A 27,661-nucleotide genomic window follows, 5' to 3' on the forward strand; every position below is an offset into this window, starting at 1 on the left:
TGGGGGCTGCCCTGAGCGAGGGGCCATCCCTTATCCTGTGCTCTCAAGAGTTCTCAGTGAAAAACTCACGTCTAACGTCTACCCCAGCTTCTTCCCGAGACGCAACACCTCAGTTTGGGTTTATCCTCCCCCTTCCCAGACCCTTCTCTCTCTCCTAAGTTTGGATCATGCTGAACGAGACCCCAGGAAATATGGGCCATGGACCGTGTGGCTCCATCAGCAGGAGCTGCAGCAAGCATTTGAGAATGAAAATGTGAATGTTTCTCAGCACTGGGCAGCCTGGAAGGTAATAAAATCACATCATTCCTTGTAGCACAAGCCCATTTTGTTAGGCACAAAAGATCAGTGTGGAGAAGTTCAGAGGGCAGCATCCAGTGAAGAAAAAAAATTTAATACTCATCTGTGAGCCAAGACTGGCTTTACAGTTTTTCCAAAATCCTGAAAGGGTATATGAGATAACAAACAGCTCCAGACAGTCTGCTCTTTCAAGTACTTTGTCCCAGCCCTGAAACACAGGGGTTTTCCCAGCAGCTGCTTTAAACTCAGTCCATTTATTTAAACTGCTGGCAGACTGGCACCCCTTTTAGAACATTGGGGCAATGGTTCCGTACAGGCTGTGTGAGCCAAGTTGGACAGGACAGGCAACGACAGCCCCTGGAGAGTGCAAGGGGGCAACTTGGAGAGGGTAGCTGGGACCAGGCTGAAAACCAGGATAGCAATAGGAGACAGGAGAGTTAGCAGGTGTGAAGGTGGCAGCTGGAGCTCAGAGAGGTGGAACCAGAGCTCCTGAAAAGCAAATAGAAGAGGCCAACCCATGCAGGATTATTTATTTTGGCTGCTAATTTGCTGTCAGTAGAGAAGTATGATGAGGTGGTGGGGAGGCACCCAGGGGTGAGGGCAGAAACCCATCTTCAGGTGCCCATATGGCCTTAGGTCAGATTAAACCATCTAAAACCTTATCCTAAAGCCCTTTACTGCAGCAGGAAGCCCAGCTGCTATGGAGTGGGAAGAAATCAGGTCCATGTGTCCTGACTCTGCATCACTGCCTCTCAACTCTCCTCTCCACACTCACAAGCTCCAGCTCTTTCTGTACAGCACAGGAAATACTCTAACTATCCTGCTCATCACTGCCTTTCACAATCTTCCCATAAACCTTCTGGTTATTTGGCAGGCAGAGGTATCTAAACGCTCTTTACATCCTACTTTACGGCAGAGTTGAGTTCCCAGCGTTTTGTTGTCCTGCAAGTCTTACACTCTGGTAAGGGGCCACTCGCAGCCCACACAACTGATGCATCACGTAGGCATATTTCCTTGTAACTCCCCATAATAATAACGCAAATAATAAACATAAAGGAGCCATGTCCTTTTCCATGTCCCAGTGCCACTAGATGGCACCAGGAGTGTACCCTTCCCAGCCCGGGTGTTCCCGGAGCCGTTGGGGGAAACTGGGGGAATCCAGCCTAGCCCTGCCTTGCTACAGAGCCAGAGACCTCAGCGCGCGCCAGTGCCTCCTCCTCGTCTTTTCTTCATGGACCTTGGGGTGCTTGGGTAAAGGCAGGCATTTCAGCCTTAAAATCCAACCTTCAGTGATGTCCTGGGGGTAGTAGCCTGTGGTGGCTTTTGCCATGTTGTCTGTCACAGACACCCCACCTTTCCCCACCCGTGGACCAGGCATCACTCCCAGCTGTGTGCTGGAGAGGAAAGCCTCAAAGGTGGGGTGCAAGTTATTCTGATTAATATTGGGATTAACGTATGAGTTTCCCATCACTGACAGGCTCCTCTGGGGAGGGAGGAGAATAAAACACAATTCACTATATAATTTTGCAATCAGAAGGTTTGCCTTCTCTGAGGTCTCACTCTTTTAGGGATTGATTCTCCTCATGCACATTTGATATCCAACAGAGCTCAGCATGTCCCAGAGTATTACCTGTGTTTTTCACTATCAAGCCCTCCATTCCCGGTCACATACTTGGAACAGCCACTAAATAAACCAGAGAAGCACAGGGGGCACCTCAGCAAATGTCAGGTCTTTCCTCAGACCACGCAGCATAATTAAGGAGCATCTGCTTTCCACTGCCCTCAGCATCAAGCCCTGAAGGTGACCCTCAGAGATGGCAGCTCAAATGAGGGGACAGGCTGGCGAGGCCCTGTAGCAGCACTTCAAAGCAGCCGGCCAAACTCGGGCTCCAAGGGGTGTGGGGGACTAAGGTGACAAATCATTGCTCATCACACAACCCTTCTGCCCAGAGCAGACCTGCAGAGATGATGGACCACAGCTTCCAAAAGAGCCAGAGCAGCTTGTCACTCCTTCCTGCCCACATCACAAGCCTGGCATGTCTGGGTGATGGGTGAGCACGCCAGCGGCACAACCCTTTTGCCAAGAGGATCGCAGTGAAACCTTGTGTGCAAAGGGAGTGGGAGAGGGATTCTGTGCAGGAGTGATCCTGTCCTGCTCGCAGAGGTGAAGTCACTGGAAGAAAGGCCAAATGGGAGATGCATAGCACAGCTCCATGGTGGTGCTGGCAAGCTGGTGGCAATGGCAGGGCTGTCCCTGCTCACATCCCAAGGCCACAAGATAATCCTGCAGGAGGATCCTGAGTGTGACCCTGCTTCCCAGTCCTCTGCAGAAAGTGGCACAAATCCCACACAAGCGCTTTAACTCCAGGTTAGGGTGAAAGCTAGAAAGGAGGAGGCTGGATCACCTGGGAAGTTCAGGTCACACAACAGACTGGGTTAAAATCCCTCATCTATTCCATCAAACAAGGAAAATCCCTCATCCTCCTTCCTTGCAGCCTCTCCTCCCCTCCCTGATCACCTCAGTCAGTCCTAGGGAATGACCCAGCATTCCCCTACTACTACCTCCCCTCCCGGGGGACTGCCAGGAGCCTCCCCACACACCATCTGCTCTCCACGGGTGACTTGTGGATGCCCAAGGACATCCCTCCCACACCATCTTCCTCCACACCAGGTTGCCTCTCCCCATCACCCCCAGCCAACATCCCCAGGGCCTCTGGCTCTTGAAAACTTCATTAAACCTCATGGACAAACTCAAGTCTTTATTTGGTCTCTCCATGAGTGGATGCTTCACACATGGTGCAGAAACTCGCTGCTATGAAACCTCGTCGATCTGCACACAGGAATGGCAAGCCTGGTGCCCCTCAGGGCTCCCAGCTGCTGATTCCAAGCTGAACACACCCTTGTCTGGCTGCAGATGTCAAACAACACAGACACACACAGACATCAACGTGTGCATGGCCAGAGGTGTCCACATGCTGAAGGATTATTTTTAGTCAGACAGGGATGGAAATGTCAGAGAGGGCTTTATTTATTTTCTCTGGAAGGCTTGTTGCTTGAAATCCCCATTGACAGAGGCTGACCCTGACCCTGCTGTCACAATAGGGTCTGTCATGCAGGTCTGACATCCCTTTCCACCCTTGAAAAAATGTGCAATTCAGCAGAAGGGGAGGGTGACTGGCCCAGAGTGCCTGGCAGGGCTGGCAACCTTCAGAAGGCAGGTGCTAATCCAGCCCTACAGCCCAACTCATGTCCACCCAGCCAGGTAGCAGCTCCCCCAGACTCCTTAGTCTTCCCACATCCCAGGGAAGGTGTCTCTGAAGTCACAATGGACAGCAATGAAATGTTTGGGAGACCAGCATTGGCCTTTTGAGCAGCTGTGTAGTCAGGAAGGGCCTGCAGGCCAAGGGATGCTCTCACTGCCCTTCAGTGACATGAGGGACAAAGTGTAGCAGTGCCAAGGTCTCCTGGTGTCTTGAAAGCAGACAGAGGACTCCCTGCAGATGGAGCAATCTCTTTCTTACTTCTCTGACACTCACCCCACTCTCAGCTGGGATTCCTTTGTTCCTAGCTGCACCAGGAACAAAGCTAATGACAATTACAAACCTGCCCTGGCTCCTTTCCAGCTCACAGGACCCTAGCAGGGCTCTGGGATGGGGCACCGTGTCCGTGGGGTGATGGCACAGCACTGCAGAACGTGGCTGTGCCCAGATGGCTCTGCATTTCTCAGGGTACCAGGGCATGACATGCCTGCTGCTACACACATTGACAGGTTATGCGCAAATTTTCCTCTTATTTTTAGGGAAGCAGACTCAGGGGGAATGGCTGCTCAGAAAGGCACTGGCACATCTGAGGTAGAGTTTTTTGCTTGGTTATGGTGTCAGAGAGGAGGAGTAATGGCCTATATTCACACAATAGCAAAGGAGGGCATTGAACCACATCCAGCTTGAGAGCTGTGACCAGTCCATAGATAACCAGGAAGAAAAGTCAGTGTTTTTCCTTTGGAACTGCCTATTTACATCTGAAAGCTAGCAGAGACCTTGCCCAGAGGCTGGGACAAACAGCTCCTTTTACTGCCTTCATCCCATGAGGTTTCCCCTCCCTGTCGAAATTTCCAGTAACTGAGGTATTAATGCAAAATTAATGCAAGACTATGCGTCTGAGCCAGCTGTAAAACTTATACAGGAAGAGCTCCCCATCCCACACCTCACCATGGCAGGCTGCCCTCAAAGCAGGTCCCAGTCTTCATGAGAGAGGGGAGAGGCTCTGTCTGCAGCCTCCTGGTGCAGGTCAGGCTTTGGGGGGCAAGTTGAGGTGCCCAGACCTGCAGGCATTGCCAGCACAACTAGCCAAGCAATATTCCCTAGCAGAGGTCTTGGATCCCTCAGGAGGTTGCAATGCTGCACCACGTGGTGCAGCAGTCCCTGGTTTCATTTGAGATTTCATGGAACAAGGGATGGAAACAGAGAGAAATTAAGTGAGGGGAAACCTTCTTCCTCCACAGTTGCCACGTCCTGGGAATAACCACCAGGACTCAGCTGAATGGCAATCTCTAGGAAATTTTGAAGAAATGTCTTTCTACCATATCCCATTCATTTTCCTCCTGGACTTTACATATAAGCTCAGGATTTGAGCCACATGGTTTTCCAGCAAAAGTGCAGGAATTTTGTCTTTCATGGCTGACAGGCTTTTCCATGCATCCAGCCGCGTGAGAAGCATTCAAGGAGCTGTGGTTGCAGATGCTGGCACAGGGGAGCAAGGCCTCATGTTTCTCCCAGCAGGCCTGAGGGAAGGCAAGAAAAAAGCTGGGTAATTAAATAGTACTCATCAGAACATGTGCAAGAGTCAAACACACTTTCCTGTGCACACTTTCATGAAGCTCTATCGACACTTACCTGCTGGAATCCCCCACTTCCTGGGCTAAGCAATCCATGGGCCCACAGCCATGGGCAGCACCCCTGCTGCTGCCTTCACTCCCCAGCCAAACCTTCTCACTTCTCTTCTGGAAGGACATTTCGTGCTAACATGAAACAACCAAAACCAGCGCTTTTCCAAAGTCCTGCCACTTCCATGTACAGGAGGGAGAAATGCTGGCTAGGAGGAAGCAGCTAATTCCCAGAGTGCCTACAGGTCACACCCCAGAGCATTGCAACAAAATCACAGGGCTGGGATGGAAGGAGGAAGGTGGCACATCCCATAACTGATTTCATCTTTACTGATACCCCTGAACTCAGGTGAGGCCACCAAATGGTGCTAGGCATGTGTGCCCACCACACTGCAGACTCATCTGGGTCTGCTGGGATTTGGCAGCCTGTTTGCCCAGGGGATTTCAGCAAATAGGAGATTAAGCGACTTACAATCCTTTAAAAACATGTTCCTCGATATCTTTACTAAAGCAGAGGTGACACTAGGTGTAATTTCTTTAAAGCAGGGTATAAACATGGGTGGCTGACAGCCAGTTCATTATATCAGAATCAGTTTTCATTAGGAGGGGAAGCTTTGTGCTTATTATTTGTTTCCTTAATTGCTTTCTCTCCCTGCTACCAGAGCAGCCTGCTGTCTGCCTGTGCCTGGAGGGCAGAGTCCTGCATGCCTCATCCCTGGTCTGCTAACATGGGTAACTATAAATAAATGGTGACACCTGGAAGTGGAGGAGGAAAGGGACTGTGCTTCTCAACATCGGTCTAGTCAGCTTATGCAACAGAAGGTAACTGCTGACAATCTGTAGTTATTAACTGAGAGGGACTATTTCTGATAGCTGAGAGCTCTGACCTGGCCAACATAAAACAAAATTCTCCACCTCTGAGCTGGAGCTGGATAACTTTGGACTAACAAGAAGTTGCCAGTAATTTAAAGTGAAGAAAATAGCTGCATGTTCTCCACTAAGCAGTATTTTAAAACCATGAGGAACTGCTTAACTTTGAAATCTGCTGCAACTTAGCCCCCTCAAAAAATAAAAATGCCCATTTCTGACTACGAAGGAGTCCCTTGGGAGACTGAAAGGTGATTGCAAGTGCTCCAAATGAGCCTTGACAATTCTCACCATTGGATTTAACTCCTTACAGTGACAGTCATCCCTCTGATTTGAACAGTCCTCCCTTCTGACGTCAGCTGCTGCTGCTGCCAGCACACGGTGGGCACATTTGCCTCTGGTTCTCATAGCACAGCACAGTCACCTGAACGGGGCCAAGTCTAGTTTAATTAATATAGTTGTCATGGAGGGGGCAGTGGTGGGGCTCATATATCCCTCCCCTCGGCACCAGAGAAGCAGAAGGATTAATGAGAGGCCCTTTCTTGGCTTGTCCTGCTAGGAGGCAACAGCACTTGCCTGGAAGACCATGCCCATCCAGAGGGTGAGAGCTGGAAGGGAGGGAATGCTCCAGAGAGACCTTGCTGTAGGGACACACAGACAGGAATGAAACATGGGGAGGAAGAGCCCTGTCTTCTCCTTTGTCCCTGCTGTAACCTGAATCACTTATCTAAGCATTCAGCACCCTGCACTGCCTACAGAATGATCCTCCAGGGTGAGGAAGTCTGCAGGTAGAGAGAGGGAAGTAGACCAAGTGTATAGAGCAATGAGGACCTTGTGGAGGTGAAGCTACAGCACCACCTCCCTGCAAGAAGGGTGCCTACCTGTGCAAGTACACTACACTAAAGCACACTCGCACACACCCACCTTTGCTAACAGCAGAGGCAGCCACAGAGTCCATATTTCCGAGGTTTTACTTCTATATCTGCAAAAAGCAAGTTTGCTTCTGTTTCTGATTCCCAGCAATTATCGTGAAACACCCTCAAGAGAGCAGCTCTGTCTTCTCGGCTGAGCGAATCTTTGATGTCCAGCATTGCACTCAGATGTTCCTTCCTTTCCAAAATGACAAGAGGACAGGTAACTGAATGAGTCAAGAAAAAACCAAAAACAGCTTCTTTCCTATCCCTCAGTTTTGCTGGACCAGACCAAAGACTGGAAGCTGCTCTGGCTACCTGATGAGCAGACCATATCCCAAGGGCTGTGTGGGATAGGGCTGAGCTCACAGGTCCCAAGCCCAGGGCACACAGCATCCCTGTAAATTATTGAAAATGTTCAGCTCAGGTTATTCCTAGAAAAATACCTGTATCTATCATAATAGGTTTCAGATAACTCTCCATTTGACCATTTGGAAGCATTTTTGATATCTTTTCTTCCCTCAAATGGAGCTAATTCTTATTAATCTGGAAGGTTACAGGATTTGTGTTCTACAGAGCACTGTTCTGCTGAGCTGGGAAATACCCTCTTGGATATAAGGCAAATGGATCCAGGACAAACAGTTTGAAACAGAGAAATCTGTTGTAATCAAGAATAGTGCATTCACTCACACCAGGATGACCTCCTCTGAGATCTGGGTCTTCTGAGAACTTTCTTTGCCCACTTCCTATACATATACATATACATATACATATACATATACATATACATATACATATACATATACATATACATATACATATACATATACATGTATCTTTGCTATGCTGTATCAGATAAACAGCTTTTTAGCTCAATATCACCTTCAAAAGTAAAAAAGAAGAAACCAGATGAAGCATAGCATAATCTCTTTCTCTTTCTTTTTATTATTTTTCTTTGCCTACGTCAGTCTTTCCTATAGAAGTCTAGAGAATTCCCTTGCTGCGGGTTTATATCATGACTGTCATGTTGAATATGCACTGAAGTAATCATCTAACGCAAATTGTCTGCCCCACACTTGAAGGTATTCACACTTTTGGTCGTCACAGCATTCTGTGACAGAGAACTCTACACTGCAATCATGTTAAGTCGGAAAAACACAGGCACAGCACATCAGAACAAAAGATAGATGCAGTAAACCACAAGCTTTGGAAAAAAATGCAGTTAGCTAAGATCTCTCCTTCCTAGGAAAAGCTGTGTTTCAATTTTGTTAAGTTTCCTGTAAGAAATGTAGTGTATATCCTTGCTGAATACACCTAGAAATCTGTGAAAATAATTATACAAGGTTTGGTAAAGTGTTGAAGACAAAAGCCAAGTGTTTGAAAGTTATGAAATACCCAAGTTAAGGATGTTCTTGAAACCTACATTTGGCACATATGTGCCTGTAAATTCTGCATTAAGGTAGTACTTTTCCACAGCATTTCTGCTTTGTTGATAGCAATTCCATCCGTCCTCCACCTTTACAGAAGGACATCTCAACTTCACCAGTTCAAGTCTGGCAAAGACATAAACCAGGCACCAGCGAGTACATAAAAAGGGTCACCGTGCCTGGCCCAACACACTGCAAAATATCACAGGACTAATATTGCTATAGGTCTTCCGGTGTCAAGTAATCATGTAAGAAAGTACAGAAATCAAACCAAACAAAGACATTACCTGAGGTCAGGAAAATCTTTTAGAATGGGCAGAAGTGCTATTTTCATCCCCTCAGGATCAGAAGTTTGAATAAGTTCTAAAATTGCTTTTATGGGATCCTTGAGAGAACCAGCTGCAGGACCCTGGGGAGAGAAGCAATATTGTGTTCAGGGGTGGGAAAACAGCACAGCACATTAAGAGCTGGACTTGTGTCAGTCTGAGGATCTCTCTGTGTGGGTTAGGCACTTTGCAGTGTCTGTGCATATATAGAAATCTGGTTTTCCCCAGGGCAGCAGAAAAGAACCTGGGGAGTAGTCACAGACTGCTTCCAGGGTGGTTGGGCAACCATCTTCAGCAGTGCAGAATCCCCTCCTGCACTTGCTTTGGCAAAGGTGGCAAATGTACCTCATTTTCCCCTAAATTGCCTGTCCTTTCAGGGCCATTTCACCCTCTGGGAAGTGGTTTGCTTCTGGAGGTAAGCACAGCCCTGTGCTTGACTTATGTAAAAACAAGGTTTGTTGGCCAAACATGCTGGCACTTCTGGTGCCCCAAAGCAAGCCCAGGGACAGAAAAGCAACCTTAGGGAGAAGATGAGGGGACACAGATCCTCTGATAGAAAAAAAAGTGGGAAACAGGGCTGGACAGTGAAAGAAACATTACGTGACTGGTAGATGTTGCATATGATCAGCTCCCTCTAATCTGGAGCACATAGCAGAAAAAAATCTCATCAAAAACACACAGCATTTTTAGCAGAGAGGGAGAAGCAGAATGCAGATGAACCACCAAGAGAGAGCTTCAGGTCTTGCTCACATTTTTCATCAGTGCAGTAATGCAGTTAAATTGCTTCCCTGAATTATTGATGCCACCACGTCAACAGAGACTCTGTGACAAAGCAAACCTGGAGAACTGGCTGCCAAACTGGGCCAGGAGAAGCCTGGGTTCCCCTGATCTCCAGTAGGCATTAGAAGCGGCATGTCACATTCCCCATGCGGCACCTCTGCATTGAACATAAATTTTAAAAAGTAGTAATATTTGAAGACAGCCTTCCCCCTCTCTCCCCCTGCACTGCAGGCACACAGCATGTCTAACTCTGCTCAGCGCACAAGCTGTACTCAGTTCCTGAGGCACTGGTACTGTACAGCTTCACACTTGGCAAGCTCACTATTACAAAATGCTAATTAATTTGAAGGTGTCAGATTTAGTTAAGCACTACATAGGCAGGCAAGGTCAGAGGTAAACAGCCTGCAGTCCAAAGGGAAAAAAAAAGAGGTGTTTGGTCAGCAGTATTTAAGTGCCTTTGACACGTACTGCTCTTAGGAGAGAAGCAAGGTATTTCCTAATGTGTTTTGAGAACAGAGGAGAAGGAAAAGTCCAAAGAGAGGGCAGAGCAGGGCAGAGAGCAGGTGCAGCCTGTGCAGCAACTGCATGATAAATTCAGTCTGCAGCAGACTGTTCACATGCATAACTCTGAGCCTCATGACTAAGAAGCAGGCTGTCCCCTGCAAATCACTTTTGCATTTCACCTCCAAGGCTTTCGGCGCTCTCACATCAAGTAAGAAAGCACACCTATGGGGGACACGGGGGAAACCATTGTAACCAGATGCAGCCCTTTTTCACCCAAGCTTAATGTAGGGTTGTAACAGATAATTAGATTTCCTGTATCTCCTTTGCACTCTTCCATGCATGTTACATCCAAAGCTGATGCTGAGCACAGCATTACTGGTAAACTTCAGAGTTAAGATTAGAGAACCTTCCTGCTATTCCCCATGTCTCAGTTGCTGAAAGCATTAATTCATCTGTGATTGATCACTCCAAGAGAGGTGGATCTTCAGCTAAAAGCAGTTGACAGCCTCCAGCTTTCTGCCATGAAACTAATGCATTAATTACAATGGGTCTGAGAGGATTTTAGGGAAGCCTACATTTTTATTTCGTTTTATTCGTTGGACAAGATAAGAATTGCTGACATATGGCTTGCAAGGGACTCATCTGTGAGAAAATAGATTTTCAGTTCCTAGCACTTAAATAGGCAAGTTGTGAGAATGACTCAGCATTTGTGAAATTATTAAAACCAGTGTAGCCACGGGGATTTATATGCTGTCACGTTTGAGTCTTGTTACCAGAATGACTTTGCAACCACTTCTGTGCTGCTCAGCCCAGCCCCTTATGAAGCACCATGGCTGGGCACTCTCAGTCTGCATCTGCTAATGAGCCATGCCAGGGACATTGCATGGCAGTGATTCTCCAACCCGACCAGCTGAAGGAGGGGACGCTGCCGCCAGTGCAGTCCTTGCCCTTGGGTAATCAAGGGACTCATGTGACAGCCTGGTGGCATCCTCAGATGCTGTGTGCAGCACTGCCAATTACACCAGATTATGAGGTGAGGCTTTTTAAAGCCTCTGAAGTTGTTTCTGCAGATCAGAACCAGCACTTCTGCTCAAGTTTTCGTCAGAGGTGTGGCTCTGCTTTTACACCCAATCTTCTGTAATGTGCCTTCACCTCCTAATGGTGTGAGGTGTTTACCCCTGCAGGAAGACTCGTTCCTCCCCACAACCGTCAGCAACCACAACAGCATCAGCATGTTTTTGCCATGGGGATAATGCCACAGCGCAGGGAAATGGCTCAGACAGCCATCATGCCAGCTCTGAGGGGCTGGGAAGGGCCTGTGGGGAGGGAGGAGGCTGGACTGAGGGGCAGCAATGCACACCCCATATCCAGGGAGGAGCAGCCTTACAGGGCAATCCACAGAGCAGGTGGAGATGTGGAGCAGCCTGTTTGGTTCACCGCCCCAGAGGCTCAAGGGAAAGCACTGCCATGTACCAGCAGCCTCATGGGGGGAGCTGGCAGCTTCGGAGCTGTCTTCACCAGCTCAGAGGAGCACGCCTCATTCTTGTGTCAGTGGCAGCAGTGCAAAACTTGCCTCCTCCAGTCACACATTTCAAAACCGTGAACTAACAGCTTCTGACAGATCAGAAAGGGATGTCAGCACATCTGAATGTCATTTCAGTGAAGCTTGATACCTCTGTGGTAAAAACTCTTAAGTTTTTTAGTAACTTTCAGAGTCTTTTCCTCTGCTGGTATTGTTCTTGATGACAGAGAGCAAAACTGTAACCATATCAAAAACTTACTAAGCACTCTTCAAAGATGGTTTGCATCATCCTATGATCTTCTTCTATCTTGTTGACAATCCTCCTCCTCTGCATAGCAGATGGTTTCCTGGGAGTGGTCAGGAGGGCCTGCATGTATTCGGTAATAATGATGGCATTGACAGCCTTGACAAGGGCCTGTTCCAGAGCAAAGATATCCAGATTAACTTCCCTGCACTGAGTAAGGTTCAGACCACACCTGTACCAGGGCAGACAGCAGATATTCTGCCCATGCAGATGGCTGTCCCATTTCTGTGCTTAAGTATTAATTTAAAATCCTTGATCTAACACTTGGACTACCTCCAAGCTTCATGTGAATGACATAAACCTTGATGATAAGTGTGGAGGCATCAAATCAAAAGCAATGGGACCAGTTAGCTGAGCCAGAGGTCATTCACACTTCAGAGCTGCAGTGACACTTGGCTTTGCTAAAAAATACATCACCTGAGGAGAGCTTGGGCCACAGACAACACCAGATGCAGCCTCCCTGGAGCATCCACACTTGACACAGGGCCCTTGAGCACACAGTTGTGGCTGGGCACAGAGAAGCCACCAGGACAACTCCCTCTTAGCTCCTACTACCTGCTGAGGAACCCCGGTGCAGAGGCCATGCAGTGCCCAAAAGGGACAGTGAATGTTCCTGGCGGGGGGTAGGCAGCTGCACAGGAACTACATTTTGTTAGCAATTGAAATCAGAGCAGGGTTAGGCTGCAGTCCAAAGGTACAGGAAATCCCCAGCTCTGTCCAAAACAGACAAAGCAAGAGACAGAGAGCTCTAGCACAACGCTTCACCACTGAGCTGCTGCTTGCCCCAGCACTAATGTGACATAATGTCCAGTGACAGGCTTTGAACCACAGCAGAATAGATCCTATTTTTTTCTCTTCCATTACCTTTCTCCATATTGCAGAATGTTAATTAAAATCATCACTGACAAAGAGACTGCAGACCTGGGAGTCCTGTGCCTAGGAGGACATGTGGCTCATGTAGCAGCAGCAAATCCAGCCTGCACAAAAGAGAGGGTTCCCCGGGTACGAACCTCATTGCTGAAGAGATAGACTCAAGGGTGTTGTAGGATCCTAGACAAGTTGTTTAGGCTACTGTAAAGGTGAAAAAACTTGGCTACTTTGTGAGGTTGTTTGCCAATGATCTGCATGAGACACTGTGCCCTCTAAAAAACTGGACTTTTCACCCCTCTGTGTCCACTCTACATCAAAGGGATAAATAATCCTTCCAAATAAGGTTGAAGCACATTAGAAGCTGAGAAGATTTCCAATATAATGGTATTGGGGCAATGGGAAGAGAGGAGGGAGCCCAACATTCCCCTCTGTATTTAGGAGTACATTCAGTTTTCACATTTCTTCAATTGTTGGTTTCTCTACTGAAATTACAGAAAGGTCCCAGCTGTCACTACCCAACCATGGTGGATAGAGGTACACTGAGACCACTAGATATTTAAAAGCCTATTTGACAACAGAGAAAACTGCAGATAGGATTAATGTTCTAATACGGTGCCATCCAAAGATTCAGTTATTAGTTTTATCTATTTCACAGAATAGAATGGTTTGGGTTGGAAGAGACCTTAAAGATCATATAGCTCAAACTCCCCTGCCATGGGGAGGGACACCTTCCACCAGAACAGGTTGCTCAGTACCCCATCCAACATGGCCTTGAACACTTCCAGAGGTGGGGCATCCACAGCTTCTCTGGGCAATTTCTTCTGGCTTCTCACCACTCCCACAGCAAAGAACTTCCTCCTAAAAACTAATCTAAACCTACTCTCTTTTAGTTTTAATCCATTCCTCCTTGTTCTGTCACTACATGCCCTTGGAAAAAAATCTCTCTCCATCTTTCTTGTAAGATGATTTCCTGAGTAACATCTTGTTCTCACTTTCTTATTTATTTCTTACCTCATACGTATCTGTTTTTTTCTTCCCAAAGGTCAAAAAGCTTTGCTTTAAGGATTCAAGGATGTGGTCAAAACCACTGTCACACTTTTTGAAGTGGTCTTTCAGTGCTCCCTGAGGAAAAGAAACAAAGAGTGCACATGTAGAGACACCACACAAACAACAGACACAGATTATTGTGTCTTTGCTCTTTCTGCTCTTGGAAACAGACTTCTCCACAAACTGCAGCATCCTGTGCCTTTATTTCAAAGAAAATCAAAACATAAAAGAAAGAAACAATTCCAGCTCAGGAAGGATGTACTAAGTTCTTAAGCCCAAACCTGGAAGACTGAAAACCTGAGCCCTAGGCTTCCTGTTCCCCCACAGGGCTGCCCATGCTCCATCAGAACCACCCCCAGTTCCCATGTAGATGTGTGGACCCATGGGACAGGCTGGCTGTGAGCTCTGGAGACTAAAACTGCACAGTGTAGCCAGAGTTTCTCTTGTCATTTTCCTTTTGCTGCCTCCAGCATGCCTGAGGGAGCCTGTGCAATGAGGCTGAAGATGATCAGGGGAGCTTCCCAGGGAAATGCACAGGATCACACACTGTTTGGAGCCTGGAATTCTGTTTTTTCCAGACACAAGGGTAAAGGGTGTCTGGGTTAATACACTGGTATTAGAAAGTATGAAGGGAGGGGACCTTATCTCAAGGGATGGACGCATTTCTGGTCAGCCTTCTTTACATTCTGACTACCCAGGACAGCCCTGGGCTCTGTGAGTTATCGCTGTCCTGGGAAGATGACCAGCTGCTGGGAATGAATAGGTACCAGGTGAAATTCAACTTTGGGGGTCTGGGCAGCAAAAAGCAAACACTACAAACAGTGAAACTGAGGTCCCAAAACTGGAAAAGGTGAAACTGTCCATATACAAATGCTGACAAGGCAGAGGAAAGTACTAGGTCTGAAGGCCAGACTATGGCTTCACCTTTTCCAAATCAGGACATGAGAGAGGGAAGTGCACGCCAGCCATATGGGCTGCAAAGAGTTAGAATTAAAATGGGTCTCCCGTACCTTGACTTTAGAATTGATGGTCTGCAGAAAATGCTCCAGAATGTCATCTTCTATCCTGTGTAGAAATCCATTTACCTTAAAATTCTGGTCAGTGCTGACACTGTAAATGTATGTTAGCTTATGCCAGACAGTTCTGTTAAAAAAAATAAATATGGAAAGTATTGATCAGATCAAATCATGCTATTCTGTCAGTTCAAAACTCTTTCTACTGTAACCAACACAGCTGCCTGGGTAATTGAATGGACACATGCTCAGGTCCAAAGCTAGCTCAGTGACCCACATTTGTGCACTCATTAAGACACTGCCACGAGGGCACGAAAGCTCAGTGCATGCAAATGCCACTTGTACCCATCACTACTGAGATCAGATCATTCTACTATTTTCAAAATTGAGTAAGCATGAAGCACCCTTTACAAACAGAGTCTGGGTGAGCATCCTGTGTGCCTTCAAAAACCTACAAATACAAGACAAACAATTATCTTCCATCAGAACAGTCTTCCAGTCAGCAAATCCTGGTTAAAATTATCAACAGCTTGAAACCAGACATTTACATTCTGGAAAGGCTCAGTGTACTACTTCATTCTCAGCAAAGCTGTAAAGGATTACATAAAAGAGACTCATAAGTATTCAGTCTAGGATCCAGCATCAGCAACATGCGAATACAACAAACAAAGCAGCTACCTAGGCTCAACGCAGGGCTGTGATGTCAAGTAATCACTGTGCATATGTTGGATTTTGGCATTTTGCTGACTCCAGAGATCCCCAGATAACTTTACATAGGAAGAAGAGAAGCAACCTTGTTTTCTCTGTTGCTGCAAGTGCTTCTGAAATTAGTTCCTAGGTGAAAACATCCTCCTCCACCCTTCTGCGTTTTATTGCTTCCCTCCTTCCTAGCAATCCCAGGGAGAGCCTGGTATATTCCACTGGGTTTCATTCAGCAAAGCACTTAAGATTGCACCAAGTGCACTAGCACACACATCTCAGCATAACCTTTATGAGGCTTTCCTGCTGGAGGACAATCAGGCCAGGGAAATGAACGACATCACAACCCACAGTGGGGTTAGCCAGGATAGTGTCCCTACACATGACACAGCACTGCTGCCTGCCTCCTGCTCAGTGCAGGAAGAAGGAGATTGCTACAGTCCCTGCACCTGCAGGGCCTGGGAGCAGGCAAAAAGTGGTAGTACAGCCCTGTGGCCCTAGCCTCAGTCACAGCCCCCATATGAGCCTCCCTCTTGCTGGGGCAGCCAGGGCAGCTCTGAAGGGGTCTTGCTGACAGCAGCTGGCTTCCTCCATGCTTAAAGGCTGGTGTGCACCAGGTTGGATGACCATATCCAGCTGGAGGCAAGGCTGACCTCATACCAGAGTCAGAAGGAGATCAGACCAGAAGAAAAGTCGTTTTGCTTTTTGCTCCCCATGTCATGAAGCTCTATTTTCTAACCTGAGAAGGCAGCAATTCTCCAGGATTCGTAAGCTGCTGCAGATCTGCGGGCAGCCATCAAGCTGGAGAAAGCTTCTTACTTCATCTTCATAGCTAGATTAAAACAGGAAGAAGTACTTTTAATCTGGCATGCTCCATAACACATCAAACAGCAATAGCAAACTGAAGAAATATTCTGTGATTATTTGTCTTTTTATCTCATGGTTTCAATCCCCCAGGCGGCATCTACAGCATGACAAAGACAATCTCTGTCCTGCCCAGCTGGTGAGGAAGTAAAACACAGGAACAGCAGGGAGAGCCCTTGAGCTGCCTGGGTACCTCTGCCAGGGACCAATAGGCAGGAGATTGATTTGCAACACTTCCTTCTGGGAAGCAACTCAGGCTTTGCCGATAGAGCTGCAGAACAAAGTCTCAGTGTATATGAATAACCCACAAGGTCTCTGAATGCTTTGTCAGTCTCAGTCTCACAAAGGGCTTCTGGACTACTCCATTTCATAGGAATTTCCTTCCTCTCATCATGTGGAGGGCCAAGGATCTTAAATACAATCTCCCTCTGAAATACTACCTACAGCCAGCAGCCCTGGCATTTTCTGCTGCAGGGGGTACACGGGGAGAGAAATACCCAAGAACAAAAAGCAGATGAAGGGAGTCAGAGGAAGTGGTGAGAGGTTCGATGAGAAGATATTCATTCCCCTAAGAGAACCAGAGCAGGACTCCCACCCTTCCACAGAGCCAGCAGAAAGCACTGTGCGTGGGATGCACAGTCAAGGTAGGATGGGCCAGACCTGGACACTGGACACATGGCTGCTCCTCTTCCCGGGTGTGTTTAAAGTCTGAGCCTCTCCAGAACTCCCTCCAGGGCTTTATCCTGTCCCAGCTACTCCAGATGAATTTTGTTCCCTCAGCTTTAGTCCAATGACAAATACTGAACACACAAACAACAGTGAAGTGCTGTCTCTCCAGTAACAGCTTGATGGGAAACAGCCATCAAGATCCAGGTGAACACAGCATCACCAGCTGCTTGATCAGGATTTCTTTCTTTTGAGCATTAAGAATGTTACCAAGAAGGAAAACAACATCCTTCCTACCTCTCCAGGAACCTCAGGCACTCTTCCAGGCATTCAGCTTCCACCTTCTCGCTCAGGATCTCACTGACTCGCCTGGCAGTCTCTGTCTTCTCTGTTAGTATCTGCGGATTTCAATGTGTGAGAGGAGAACTGGCCAAAGCCATTTGCTCCCTATGCAGTGAACAGGAATATATCCCACTGCTCACCCTGCAGCAAATCTCTCTGTCCTCTAGGCACCAATTTCTGCTCCAGTTTTGAGAGTCCTCACGGAAATAAATGTATTTTTCATCAGCCTGATTGTAATACCCAACCCTACACCTTTGCTACCACTGTTCTTACTGTGGTCAACAGGCCTGTGCCTGGGTAAAAGCCTATCCCTGAAGATGTTCTCTACTGGTCACATCCAGCCTGGCAGCTCAGCTTATACATAGACCATCTGCAGGAGCACCTGTGCTTCTTTCTACCTGACTCACCCTCGCAGACAAATTTGGGTGCAGCCACTAAAAAGAAAGTTATGCAGACCTAACTGTGTGCCCTGCACCTCTGCCAGAGTCTCTACATGAGTTGCCTGAATAGGGCAGGTGTCACCTTCCCAGGCACCACCACTCACACCTGACACAGCTCTGTGTGTTAAACCCTACAGCACATGTCCTGCCCCCCTGACCCCAGCTGGGTGGCCCAGGTGTCTGCTGGAGGTGGGCTGTGCCAGACAGCTCAAAATTCACCTCGTAAGGGGCAGGCTTGAGCAGGTGGCAACTTAATACTACCCATTAGTTGCTCTGTGGAAAAAAAAACTTGCAAGGGGAGGAGAGCCAGATGGATAAAAGGAGACAGATGGACCCATATGCTGTGCCCTCACAGTGCTCATCAGCCAGAGACAAAGGGTGACTCACATCATGAATAGGTTTTTCCACTGCTCATAACAGATGTAAGAGCTCACCCAAAGGGACAGGGTAAAATATGCCACCCCAAAGTGCCAGAAAACCACAGCTGATGGGTTTCCATGACACCTTATTCATTTTCTATCTGAAGTTTAAGTGTCAGCCTGAGAAAATTGAGGGGGTGGTAATTTCATAAGGCTTTCCTATTAATCCAGGCTCTTCCCTCACCCACCCCAGAGCATTCAAATCTGTCAGTTGCATACACAACAGAGTGAATCCACTCATGCTCAAGTAAGGCCAGATGTTACAGATATGAGGACTATGGGATTCAAACCATGCTTTGTCCTAGTTCCTGTTAGAAAACTTTCCAGTGTGAACCAGGAGAGGGAAAAACCATCTTGTTACCTAAAAGCCACCCTAACACAGGTACATCATTAGGCACATCACTGCTCCACTGCTCCTGTAGGTACAGGGCAAGGCAAGGAGCAAACAGCCCCTGTTGTGAGCTCTGCATTGGTGCCTGAGTCGGAGATGGACCAGAAAAGCCAGTGCTTGCCAGCTAAAGCTGTATCCTCACAAGGAAAACCAGCTGCTGTTGATCTGAAATGCTTCCAGTGCCTGAAGTTGTCTGCCATCCCAAAGGACCATGAAGCTGCTTGCCTCTCCCATGACCTGAACTATGACTGCCATTGGGGTGATGAAAGTGGAGAAGAAAGATACAGTCGTGACAGCCCACAGTCTGCCCCTGATCTCCAGCATCACTTGAGCCCATGTGTAAACTCCGGGATTTATTTTAATCCCTCTCCAGGTCTTGATCCAAACACCCTCTGCCCGCAGTATATGCTGCTCACAAATCAGCAGGGTGTGCTCCTGCAATGCCCTTGGAGCACTCGCCTTTGCTGTGCTCTGCAGAATCCCCTGCACTGCCTGACCCACCAGGGCAGCAGTCTCAGCAGGGACAAGCAGGGAGCAGCCTGCCTGCGTTTTGCACTGGCAGACATGGGACCCTGCCACAGCTCAGCAGCTCTCCCTGCTTTTATAGAAGTGCTCTGCAGAGCTCACACAGAACAGACTGGGTAACAAACAAAACAACTTTCCAAAAGGTTATGTAAAGATCCAGAAGCATGTATGAAAATGCATCTTCAGCTTGAATCAGCTCAGGCTTATCCTTAGTTTAGTTAGGGGTTTTATTCTTTAGGTATGCCCAGGACAAAAATAGGTTTGGGAACAGACACAGCTTAAGTATGGCAGCCAGCTTGCAGGATTTTAACACATTGAGCTTAGACTGAGACATGCAAAGATGTGTCTTGCCAAATGCCCACATATTTGTGTGCAAAACCACAACTGCCTCAAAGCATGGGAGCTTCTCAGTTCCCCCCAGTTTACCTCAACGACTGCAGCATCTGCACACGGGGGTTTTCCAATACCAAAGGCCTCTTTCAGCGCGTTCCCTACTTCCTTCTAAATGATAAAAGAAAATTTAAAAGTACAGTTAAGATACAATGGCATTCATAACGAGTTAGGTTTTCCAGCCTCTCATTATCCATTTGGACTAGATGAATTTCTGCCTCCATTTTTTTGGCTGTCTTATTTAACCCAAAGCCTGTCTATTTTCCAGCTGACCTAATAACATTGTTCTGTTTTGTTCTACATTGTTTGTTTGAGTTTAAATGATTTGCAGCTTTCTTTCATCCCAGTGTCAGCTTGGGTTATCTACAGTCTTCCCTAGTTAGCTTAGCTCAAATGAAGGCGCCCACACAGCAAAACAATGCTTAGACACATCTCCATGCTGCCAGCTACTGTAGCTGAGATTTTCCATTCTCCCTCTCTCCAACCAGCACCCGCAGAAACCAGCCAGCATTAATTAAAACCATTCCCTTGCTTGAGCCAGGGACTTGCGAGTGCAAAGAGGAGCCTGGTTAGTATTTAGAGCTACTGTCATGGTGAGATGGGCCCCATGAGGCTGCACAATGGGAAATTTCCCAAGACTTGGCTGGCTTATGCTAGTTTGAATGGCTGTAAAAACAAAACTAGCATTGAAGAGAAAGGACTTGTTGCTTAAAACATGATCTGACCTTTATAGAAGCTTTAAACTCAAAAGTCTGGCATGCTTATTTATTCTTTCAGTTCTGAATCTTCCTCCAAGGAATATTAAGTCTGATCTCCCATTCTGGTCTTTGTTCTTTTCTGGCTGATGAATTAAGAAATTTGCGGCTGTCAGCTGAAGAATTTCATCAAAAGTATATTCAAAACAACTGCTCTCCCATTTTCACTGAGAAGTGTTAATCAAAGACAAATAAGCAGTTGTAAACAACCCAGAAGAATTCCTTTCCTCACAAGGGCCATCACCTGACTGAGCAAATGTGTGAACACGATATGCTGAGATAGCACATCCCAGCTGAGCTGCACAAACACTTCAAGCCTGCCCCCCACAATGGGACAAAGCAAGGCTTAGTGAGGAACTGCAAGGCAATTAATAACTTGTTGAGGACAGCACTTAGTTGTTTTGGATCAGATGATGTTTCTGAATTAGAAACAGCTTGCTTGTCTGTAGCTCTTGTAGTGACACCAGCATGTCAGGCACCAAAGCTTCAATGTGGAGAGGACCAAAACTTCTACTGTAATAAACAGGCCCAGTTTACTTCTTGTTTCTTCTTCTCTCACCAAAATGTTGCAAGGCTTCAGATCCGTGGATGGTCAGTACGCCTGTGCTGACTGCAGAACACAAACTTCTCAGTCCTCCTTTTGTCCATTTGAGAAAATAGAGGGGTGGTGGGGAGAAGACACAGACCCAAGTGATCCTTTGCAGGTCAGTGTAAATGAGTATGAGAATGAGCCCTGGCATCATGCTGGAAGGTCTGCCTTGCACTCTCGTCTAATTCCCCGGTACAGCAAGGGCAGAGGTGACAAACTGGCAACCCAACCAATGGCATCAGCATTTTCAGTTCACCACTTTTGCAACCTCAAAGGCACAAAGCTTCCTTGCCCCAGGTGTGTCCAGACTGAGAATGCTGCCTGAATGCAGAGCTGACCGAGTTCCCCACACTGGAGTTTTGAGGAGATTTTGAACCCCGCATGGCATCTGGGCTCTCAGCACCTTCAGATACACTCACAGTTCTCACCACTCATTTCTGTTTAAAGTGCTTTTAGTTCGCACAGATGTCAGCCTGCCACACCCAATGATAAGCCAGGTATTCATAAGCAAAGCAGATCATGGCTTATTCTGGTCAGGTTCTTCACATTGTGAATAATTTAATCATCCATTGAAGTGGCAAAACAGTGATCTAGTCACAATATATGACAATTGTTAAGAGATAACAACAGGATATTTGCTCAATACCAACTTCCTGTATATTAGCATAATGAAGGGCTGAATTACAGTGGAAGCAAAAATAGAGGGATAAAGCAGGTTTCAAAAACTGTGCCACTGAGCTGAAGAGACAGCCATAATTTTTCCATATGGAGTCAGCTTATGTCCACTTAAGCTCATTAGCTTGAATCTGGAGCTGCTCCCAAGCTGGCCAGGTTTGAAGTGAGCTGGGCAATGCTGTGCTACACTATCCAGCACTTACAGCTCTGTTCTTTCTGTACAACTCAGCACCACATAGAGCTGTGATGCTTCAGGATCTAAGGTGGCAAGAAAACTCAGGGCAGCAAGGCACAAAAGCTCATAACCACTGCCAGATTGAGGTGAGCCTGCTCAGCACATGGTGTATCGGGAAAACAGAAGGCCCATGGTTAAGCAAAAGCATTCTTCAGCTATTACATAAGCGGGAACTAAAAAAAAAAAAAAATTTCCCATCACTGTTGGTCAACATCTTTGAGGCCTTGTCAATGACTCAGTGATTTGCTCTAGGATAACCTCAGTGGCACTGCCCTGAATTAAGTCACTTCCTTTATTGAGACAAGTGTTTAAAAAAGAGCTTAAGAACACATGGTCTTCCCCAGGGTGATGATTAAAAACAGCCCATAAAGATACTCGAACACTGAAACCAGTAGGCTTTAAGCATATTGTCACCAGCTGGCACTTCTACTCCTATATTTGTGACTACCTTCGTGTTTCTACTTCAGGGATAATTCTTGAGGAAATTCTCTGCAATTTAGAGTACTTTGCCTGGGATGATTCAGCAGTTTGCCATGGAATTTCCCCTACTCTGCTCCCCACGGGCTGGTGGAAATGGAAAGCAAGAGCTGAGTGTGGTAACTCCTGCTGTTGCATTTCAGCTTTAGCTGAATAAAAGAGGCCCTGCTGAGTTTTCCAAATAACGTGGTTTCCTCTGGAACTCCCCGTTGCTACAACACATCTTCCCTGCTTCATTTGCATTCTGCATGTCTCAACTGAATTCTTCAAAGGGGGAGCTTTGGTGAGAAAAGAAAGAGATGCTGCAGCCGCAGGGCTGGGGTCACCTGTGGTATCACAAGGCAGGATTCTCTGTGGAGGGCTGCTGGGTGAGCACCAGCTGCACATTTTCTTCTGCTGAGCTCTGGAAATAATCTTTGCTGTAACATCAGCGGTGTCAGTCGGACAAGCTGGAGAGGACTGTGAGGGGTCCACACACAGACAAACTTAGCTGCCTCAATATCCTGCACAGCTGAGGCAAAGGGGCTGTAAAAAACCCACAACTCTTTCACATGATGGGATCATTAACAGATGGAGAGAAGATAAACAACATTTTGGAATGACTCTCAATAATGAAGTGTGTTTCACCCATAAGTCTCCCCTTCCACCAGATAAATGGGCTTCTAAGCAGAGCAGATTGCAGCTCTCTGACTATACAGTAATAGGATAAAGAGATTTGTAAATGTCCCAGCATTTCCTTGCTAAGGAGCAAGGACAGGGCAGCCTCCCTTCGGCAGCAGACAATTGTGGGTCTTCACATCTGGGCAGTGCAATGAAACTCAGTCAAGATGGAGACCTTGGGACTCACACATGCCTGAGCAGAGCTGGCTATTTAACAAGGGCACACTTTAATTTAGAACAGTGGGAATAAAACAGGCAGATTGGGGTAAAATTCTTGGGTTCTTACCCGTGTGATTGCAAGTAACTTTTCTTCAGTCCTCAAAAGAATCCACACGAGGCACTGTGCACCAAGGGAAAGGCTGTGCTGGGGCATGTGCCCGGGTCTCACACATGCCTGGCTGCCACTGTATACAGAAACAAGAGCTCAGCCAGAGGGGCAGCTTCCCGCGAGTCCACAGCTTCGCCTGCCTGGCACCCCCTGCTTGGCACCACAGCCTCGCACTAAGCAAATAGGGTGCCCTGGAAGAACCCGGCAGTGTTAGCCACGCTTGGGCAGCCACAGCACAGTAAACGGTCTTTACAATGGCCTTTTGCCAGCTTTTCTTTTGTGCTGTTTCTTTTCCTTCTTCCTACATTTGCTTCCCAAGTTACGGTTTTTGCTTGTTGTTCCCCTCTCCCCTTCCATCACTGCTGATGCTCAATTCCTTCTTGAGCTTGGGGACAGCCTCCTAAGCACACTTGCATGAATGCACAATTTTGCAAGTGTCACATACTCTTTCTGAATGGAATAAGAAACAGCTATATACCAAGACAACTGCATCTATGCATGAGCTTTTATAGAGGTTGTAACTGTAATAAGAGAGGAAAAATCAAATACTCAAGTCTGGCATCTCTGCTCTTCTCATTTCCACTTTTTTTCACTGCCATCTGACTAATACAGTCACTGGTATGACTTGTTTGTTGGTTTGGGGTTTTTTTGTGTGTGTGGTTTTTTTCTTGAAGGAATTCTGCATTTTTACAATTTTTTTCCTATATTTGACTTTTCTTTATATAATTAAATTACATAATTTTTCACCTCCAATTTTTTTTTAAAGTTTTCAATATTTCATCAATCCATTACTCCAAAGTTTTACCGTTTTAAAAGCAGCAGTAAAAGGGATGCCTCCTGACCACATTTACCATGTGTCCAATGATGGCCAGTGTACACCCACCACACTGCTTCCCTCCTTCAGGGGCTGGCTAGGGGAAGAGCCCACCTGATGAGCTGCTTATTAGCTAATCAAGCATTTATAGGTGTAATTAATACAAGGAACAGAGCAGCTGTAGGCTTGGATGAAAGAAATCAAATAATCCAAAAAGGCTGAGGATTATTAGGGCATGAGTAGTTTGGAGCTGCCAAGTAGCAATTAAATCACGAACACAGAGAATCAAATACCTCACCCGCTATGAAAAAAGAAATCACAAGAAAGTTTCAGGCTTTGATGACACACACAGGCTTTGAATTCACATTGGGCCAAAGGGTCCCAGATGTGCCACTCTTCAGAGGGAAAGCCATATCTGTTTCCCCAAACTTCGGCAGGAATTTAATGATCTGTTATATGTTTTTCTTGTGATCTGAACACTAATGAAGGAAATGCAGAAGCAACAGGGAAAAACTACAAGCCAGATAAAGCAGCTGGAGCGCCACGGGCAGAACAAAAGAAATCCATAGAGCACCATGCTGACATAAAGGCCAGGGAAAATTACTCTGGGGTAATTGGTGTATTATGGACCTTGTTAAAAAAAGGCTTGATGCGAGGAAAGAAATTGTTCAATAAAGCAGAAAATTGTGCATGTCCAACAGGAATCCAGCAGAAAAATATCTGTCCACCTCAGGTAAACCCCTGAATCTGGTATTAAGGATTTAGAAGGAGGCAGTATTGCAATGAAAAAAAGGCTCTGGTTCTGAGAGCATAGAAGATAAAAGAGGCAGTGGACAAACCTAAACTCAGCAAGAATCCTGATCATCACAGTGTTATGAGGAAGTGGGGACTGTTCTCAGAAACAAAAAATAGAGATATAGAAAAAAATGTAGGAAAAAGTCCCTCAGACATACCTTTTGTACATTTTAATGCTCCATTCATAAATTAAAAGACTTTGTCTGAAGTTGAAACAGTTACTGTCAATAAGTGTGGCAAGGTGAGAACACAAAGAAGCATGACAGCAGCGGGCATAGGTGACGAGCAATCCTGCTTCCTTGAAGACATCACTTCTGTGCTCCAGGCTGGGGAGAAATGTCATTTCCAGGTGACTCAGGTGCTGTTGTAGTGCAGTCTCATCTGCGTTAGTAGAAGAACCAAACAGGGGAATCTGGGCAGTCATGTATCGCATTAGTTTTTCCTCCAGATCTTTTCTCCAGAAGTTTGGACTCCAGGTGGAAACAGACTCTGTCTCTAGGCCGTTGCCAAGCCGCTCTGCTTCCTTCTGCTTCTCCCACTTCAGTGATTCCCCCACTGACTGCAATGGCTCAAGGAGCATCCTATCACTTCCACTGAGTGCTTCTCCCACTACAGTCCACATTCGTTCAGCCAGCAGCGCATAAAGTGATTCAGACTTTCCCATACCATCATTTCCAGAATGCTCCAGATTATGAATTTGTTCACAAGCTTCCAAAAATTTTCCTTCCTCAATGAATCGGCAGATGGTTTCCTCTGCAAAAGAATAAGAACACAATTTGCTGTTTGTTCACTTGTCTATAGGACCATCACTTTAATAATCAAGTTATGAAGTATCTAGGTTATACATATTCCAAAATTCCTCAGAATCTACTCAAGATCAGCCCACTTAAGGTCTAGCACTAGCATCTCTCCATTTCCTCAGGGAAACCACTTTTTTGTATCTAAATTTCTTTCATCCTTTCTCCTCCAGGTTAACCAAACCTGCAGATCAGTTTGCAGCTTTTATCATTCCAGAAACCCCCTTATGTGAGCAATGAAGGTTCATTAATTACAATCTATCCTTGTAAGATATGTACCTTCTGTCCAGACGAAAAGCACTAAAGAAAGGACACATTCTGAACAAGCCAACAGCTGACAGTCAAGTCTGGAAGGAATTTTCTGCCTCCTCTACAGAAACCCTGGCAGGACCAAAGTGCTGCAAGCTTCCTTGGAAGGAAGATTTTCAGTGCTGCTTGTTTCCAATGTATCTTACCTAGCACATCCAGCCAACCAATGAGAGTTAAATGTACTCTCACAGCAGATGCACAGAGCTGCAGAGTTTTTTCCACGTGTTTTACAGATTACAAGGCTGAACAAAAAAGGGTTAAGGTGTGTCCAAAGGTATCTGGAGCAGAGCCCAGATGACAAATCAAACTTTGTGAGAATGCATGGAAAGTTAAACAAAGCCAGAAGCAGTGGGACTTAAATAATTTAGGATACATCTTTGGATGTAGAGTGAAGAATGAAAGGAGTATGAAGTTCCACTATGTTTTGCCTATGTCCTTCCTACCTTTCCTCTAAGAAAACATCTCATATATGAAGTAAGAATTAAATTGAACAGGACTGGAGAGCGGAACATGACATGAAATAGAGAAGGGTTGATGCAAGGATGTTCAGCAAAGCAATTGGCAAGTAATTCAGGAGGGGTCTACAAGCTGCACCCGTCTTGCCTCAATACCTGCAACACATGGGAAATGTTTAATAGGCACAACCAGCCTGTGTGCAATCCACCTCACCCTCCCATCTGTGGGGGAACAGCACAGTCACACAGACGGGGTGTCAGTCACACGTACATCATCTTTCTCACAAGACACATCAGGAGTCTTTGCAGAGATAAAAATAAGAACAGCAAAGGGAAACATTTGTGAGGCAAATGAAAAGTGAAATACAGAACTGTCCAGAGTTGCAAGTGTAGGGTTCAGAAGGGACAAGAATTCAGGTGAAGGATGGGGAGGAGGAGAGTGGAAAGCACCTAATCCAGAACCTTATGGAAAACAAGAGCCTGCGGGATGGGAGGGGCAGAGAAGATATAGGCCTGGACCCAGAGATAACTTCAAGGTTACCTGCAGGCATCCCTCTCTCCACTTTTTTCTTACTGGTTGGCCTCTTCAGCAAATTCCCTGCCACATCCTCAGCACTAGGCTTCTCCACCATCTCCTTCCCACCAACCACAGTCTTCAGCAATTTGCCTGCCAAGGTTTTCAATTTCCCTTTCCTCTTCGCCTCCTGCTTCTTTCTCTCCTCATGTGTGGCCTTGGGCAGTATTCTTGCATCTTCCCCGGCCATTTTCTCCCCCTTCTTGTTGCCTCCTCCCACACAGGCTGCCCAGGAATGCTTTGTCTTCCTCATGATCCAAACAGATTTAGGTGCTTTCTGTCCAACTGGGAAAACTATCAGAAGAAAACATGAGAAACAGTTGTATGCAAAGTAATCTTAGTGTCTATCTCCTAGAGAAGTTCTCTCTTTTTCTATTTTTTTTTTTTTCTGTGCAGCTACAGGCTTCAGCTGCCTTTAAAAAAGTCTAGCCTGGTTCCTGTCTGTGCCAAGTGAGGACACTTTTATAGGCTTCCAGCCTCTTATGTAATCCTTCCCTCTTCTGGGTAAATAATGTCAAAAACCTCATACATAATCTAACCACAATCACTGGGGGAAAGCCAGGGGGATTTTTGGCATTTTCTAAACGACTAAAATATCCGTGCACTGCCAGTTATCTTGATGACCATGCTATGAGTTTAAGGGAGTTGATTAGTAATACTTTCTATGCAGCACACATCCTTTTCCACCCACCCCACATGCCCAGGCTGCACC

The 27,661-nt window shown here is 46.4% G+C and overlaps 1 protein-coding gene across 3 annotated transcripts; it reads right to left on the reverse strand.

Annotated features, from left to right (window-relative positions):
* Positions 1-3,053: 3,053 nt before the first annotated feature.
* Positions 3,054-27,394, reverse strand: LOC136292736 (tumor necrosis factor alpha-induced protein 2-like). Of its 3 annotated transcripts, XM_066188867.1 has the most exons (12): positions 26,917-27,394; positions 24,973-25,567; positions 23,164-23,281; positions 19,523-19,597; positions 17,277-17,377; positions 16,189-16,281; positions 14,748-14,880; positions 13,702-13,812; positions 11,776-11,931; positions 8,672-8,793; positions 6,971-7,156; positions 3,054-5,077 (listed from the first exon to the last, which is right to left on the reverse strand). In XM_066188867.1, the coding sequence occupies exons 1-11, from the start codon at positions 27,200-27,202 to the stop codon at positions 6,976-6,978; spliced, it is 1,971 nt and encodes a 656-aa protein (XP_066044964.1). In that variant the 5' UTR covers positions 27,203-27,394; the 3' UTR covers positions 3,054-5,077; positions 6,971-6,975. The 3 variants fall into 3 exon arrangements, with proteins under 3 accessions (XP_066044964.1, XP_066044965.1, XP_066044966.1); XM_066188868.1 differs by lacking the exon at positions 11,776-11,931; XM_066188869.1 differs by lacking the exons at positions 3,054-5,077; positions 6,971-7,156; positions 8,672-8,793 and adding an exon at positions 9,218-10,216 and having other exon boundaries at positions 26,917-27,393.
* Positions 27,395-27,661: the final 267 nt, after the last annotated feature.

The sequence above is a fragment of the Chamaea fasciata genome, unplaced genomic scaffold (genome assembly GCF_029207755.1).
Source record: "Chamaea fasciata isolate MVZ Bird 193981 ecotype frontalis unplaced genomic scaffold, bChaFas1.0.hap1 SCAF_7, whole genome shotgun sequence".
Taxonomy (NCBI): domain Eukaryota; kingdom Metazoa; phylum Chordata; class Aves; order Passeriformes; family Sylviidae; genus Chamaea; species Chamaea fasciata.

Bases quoted from the DNA above. Each gene is read 5' to 3' on its own strand.
- LOC136292736 (XM_066188867.1), bottom strand. From the start codon at position 27,202: ATGAGGAAGACAAAGCATTCCTGGGCAGCCTGTGTGGGAGGAGGCAAC. The intron at 23,282-24,972 runs GTATGTCTGAGG...TTCTGTATACAG, and splicing joins AGCATTAAAATGTACAAAAG to TGGCAGCCAGGCATGTGTGA. The intron at 13,813-14,747 runs GTACGGGAGACC...TCTTTTCCTCAG, and splicing joins CCATCAATTCTAAAGTCAAG to GGAGCACTGAAAGACCACTT.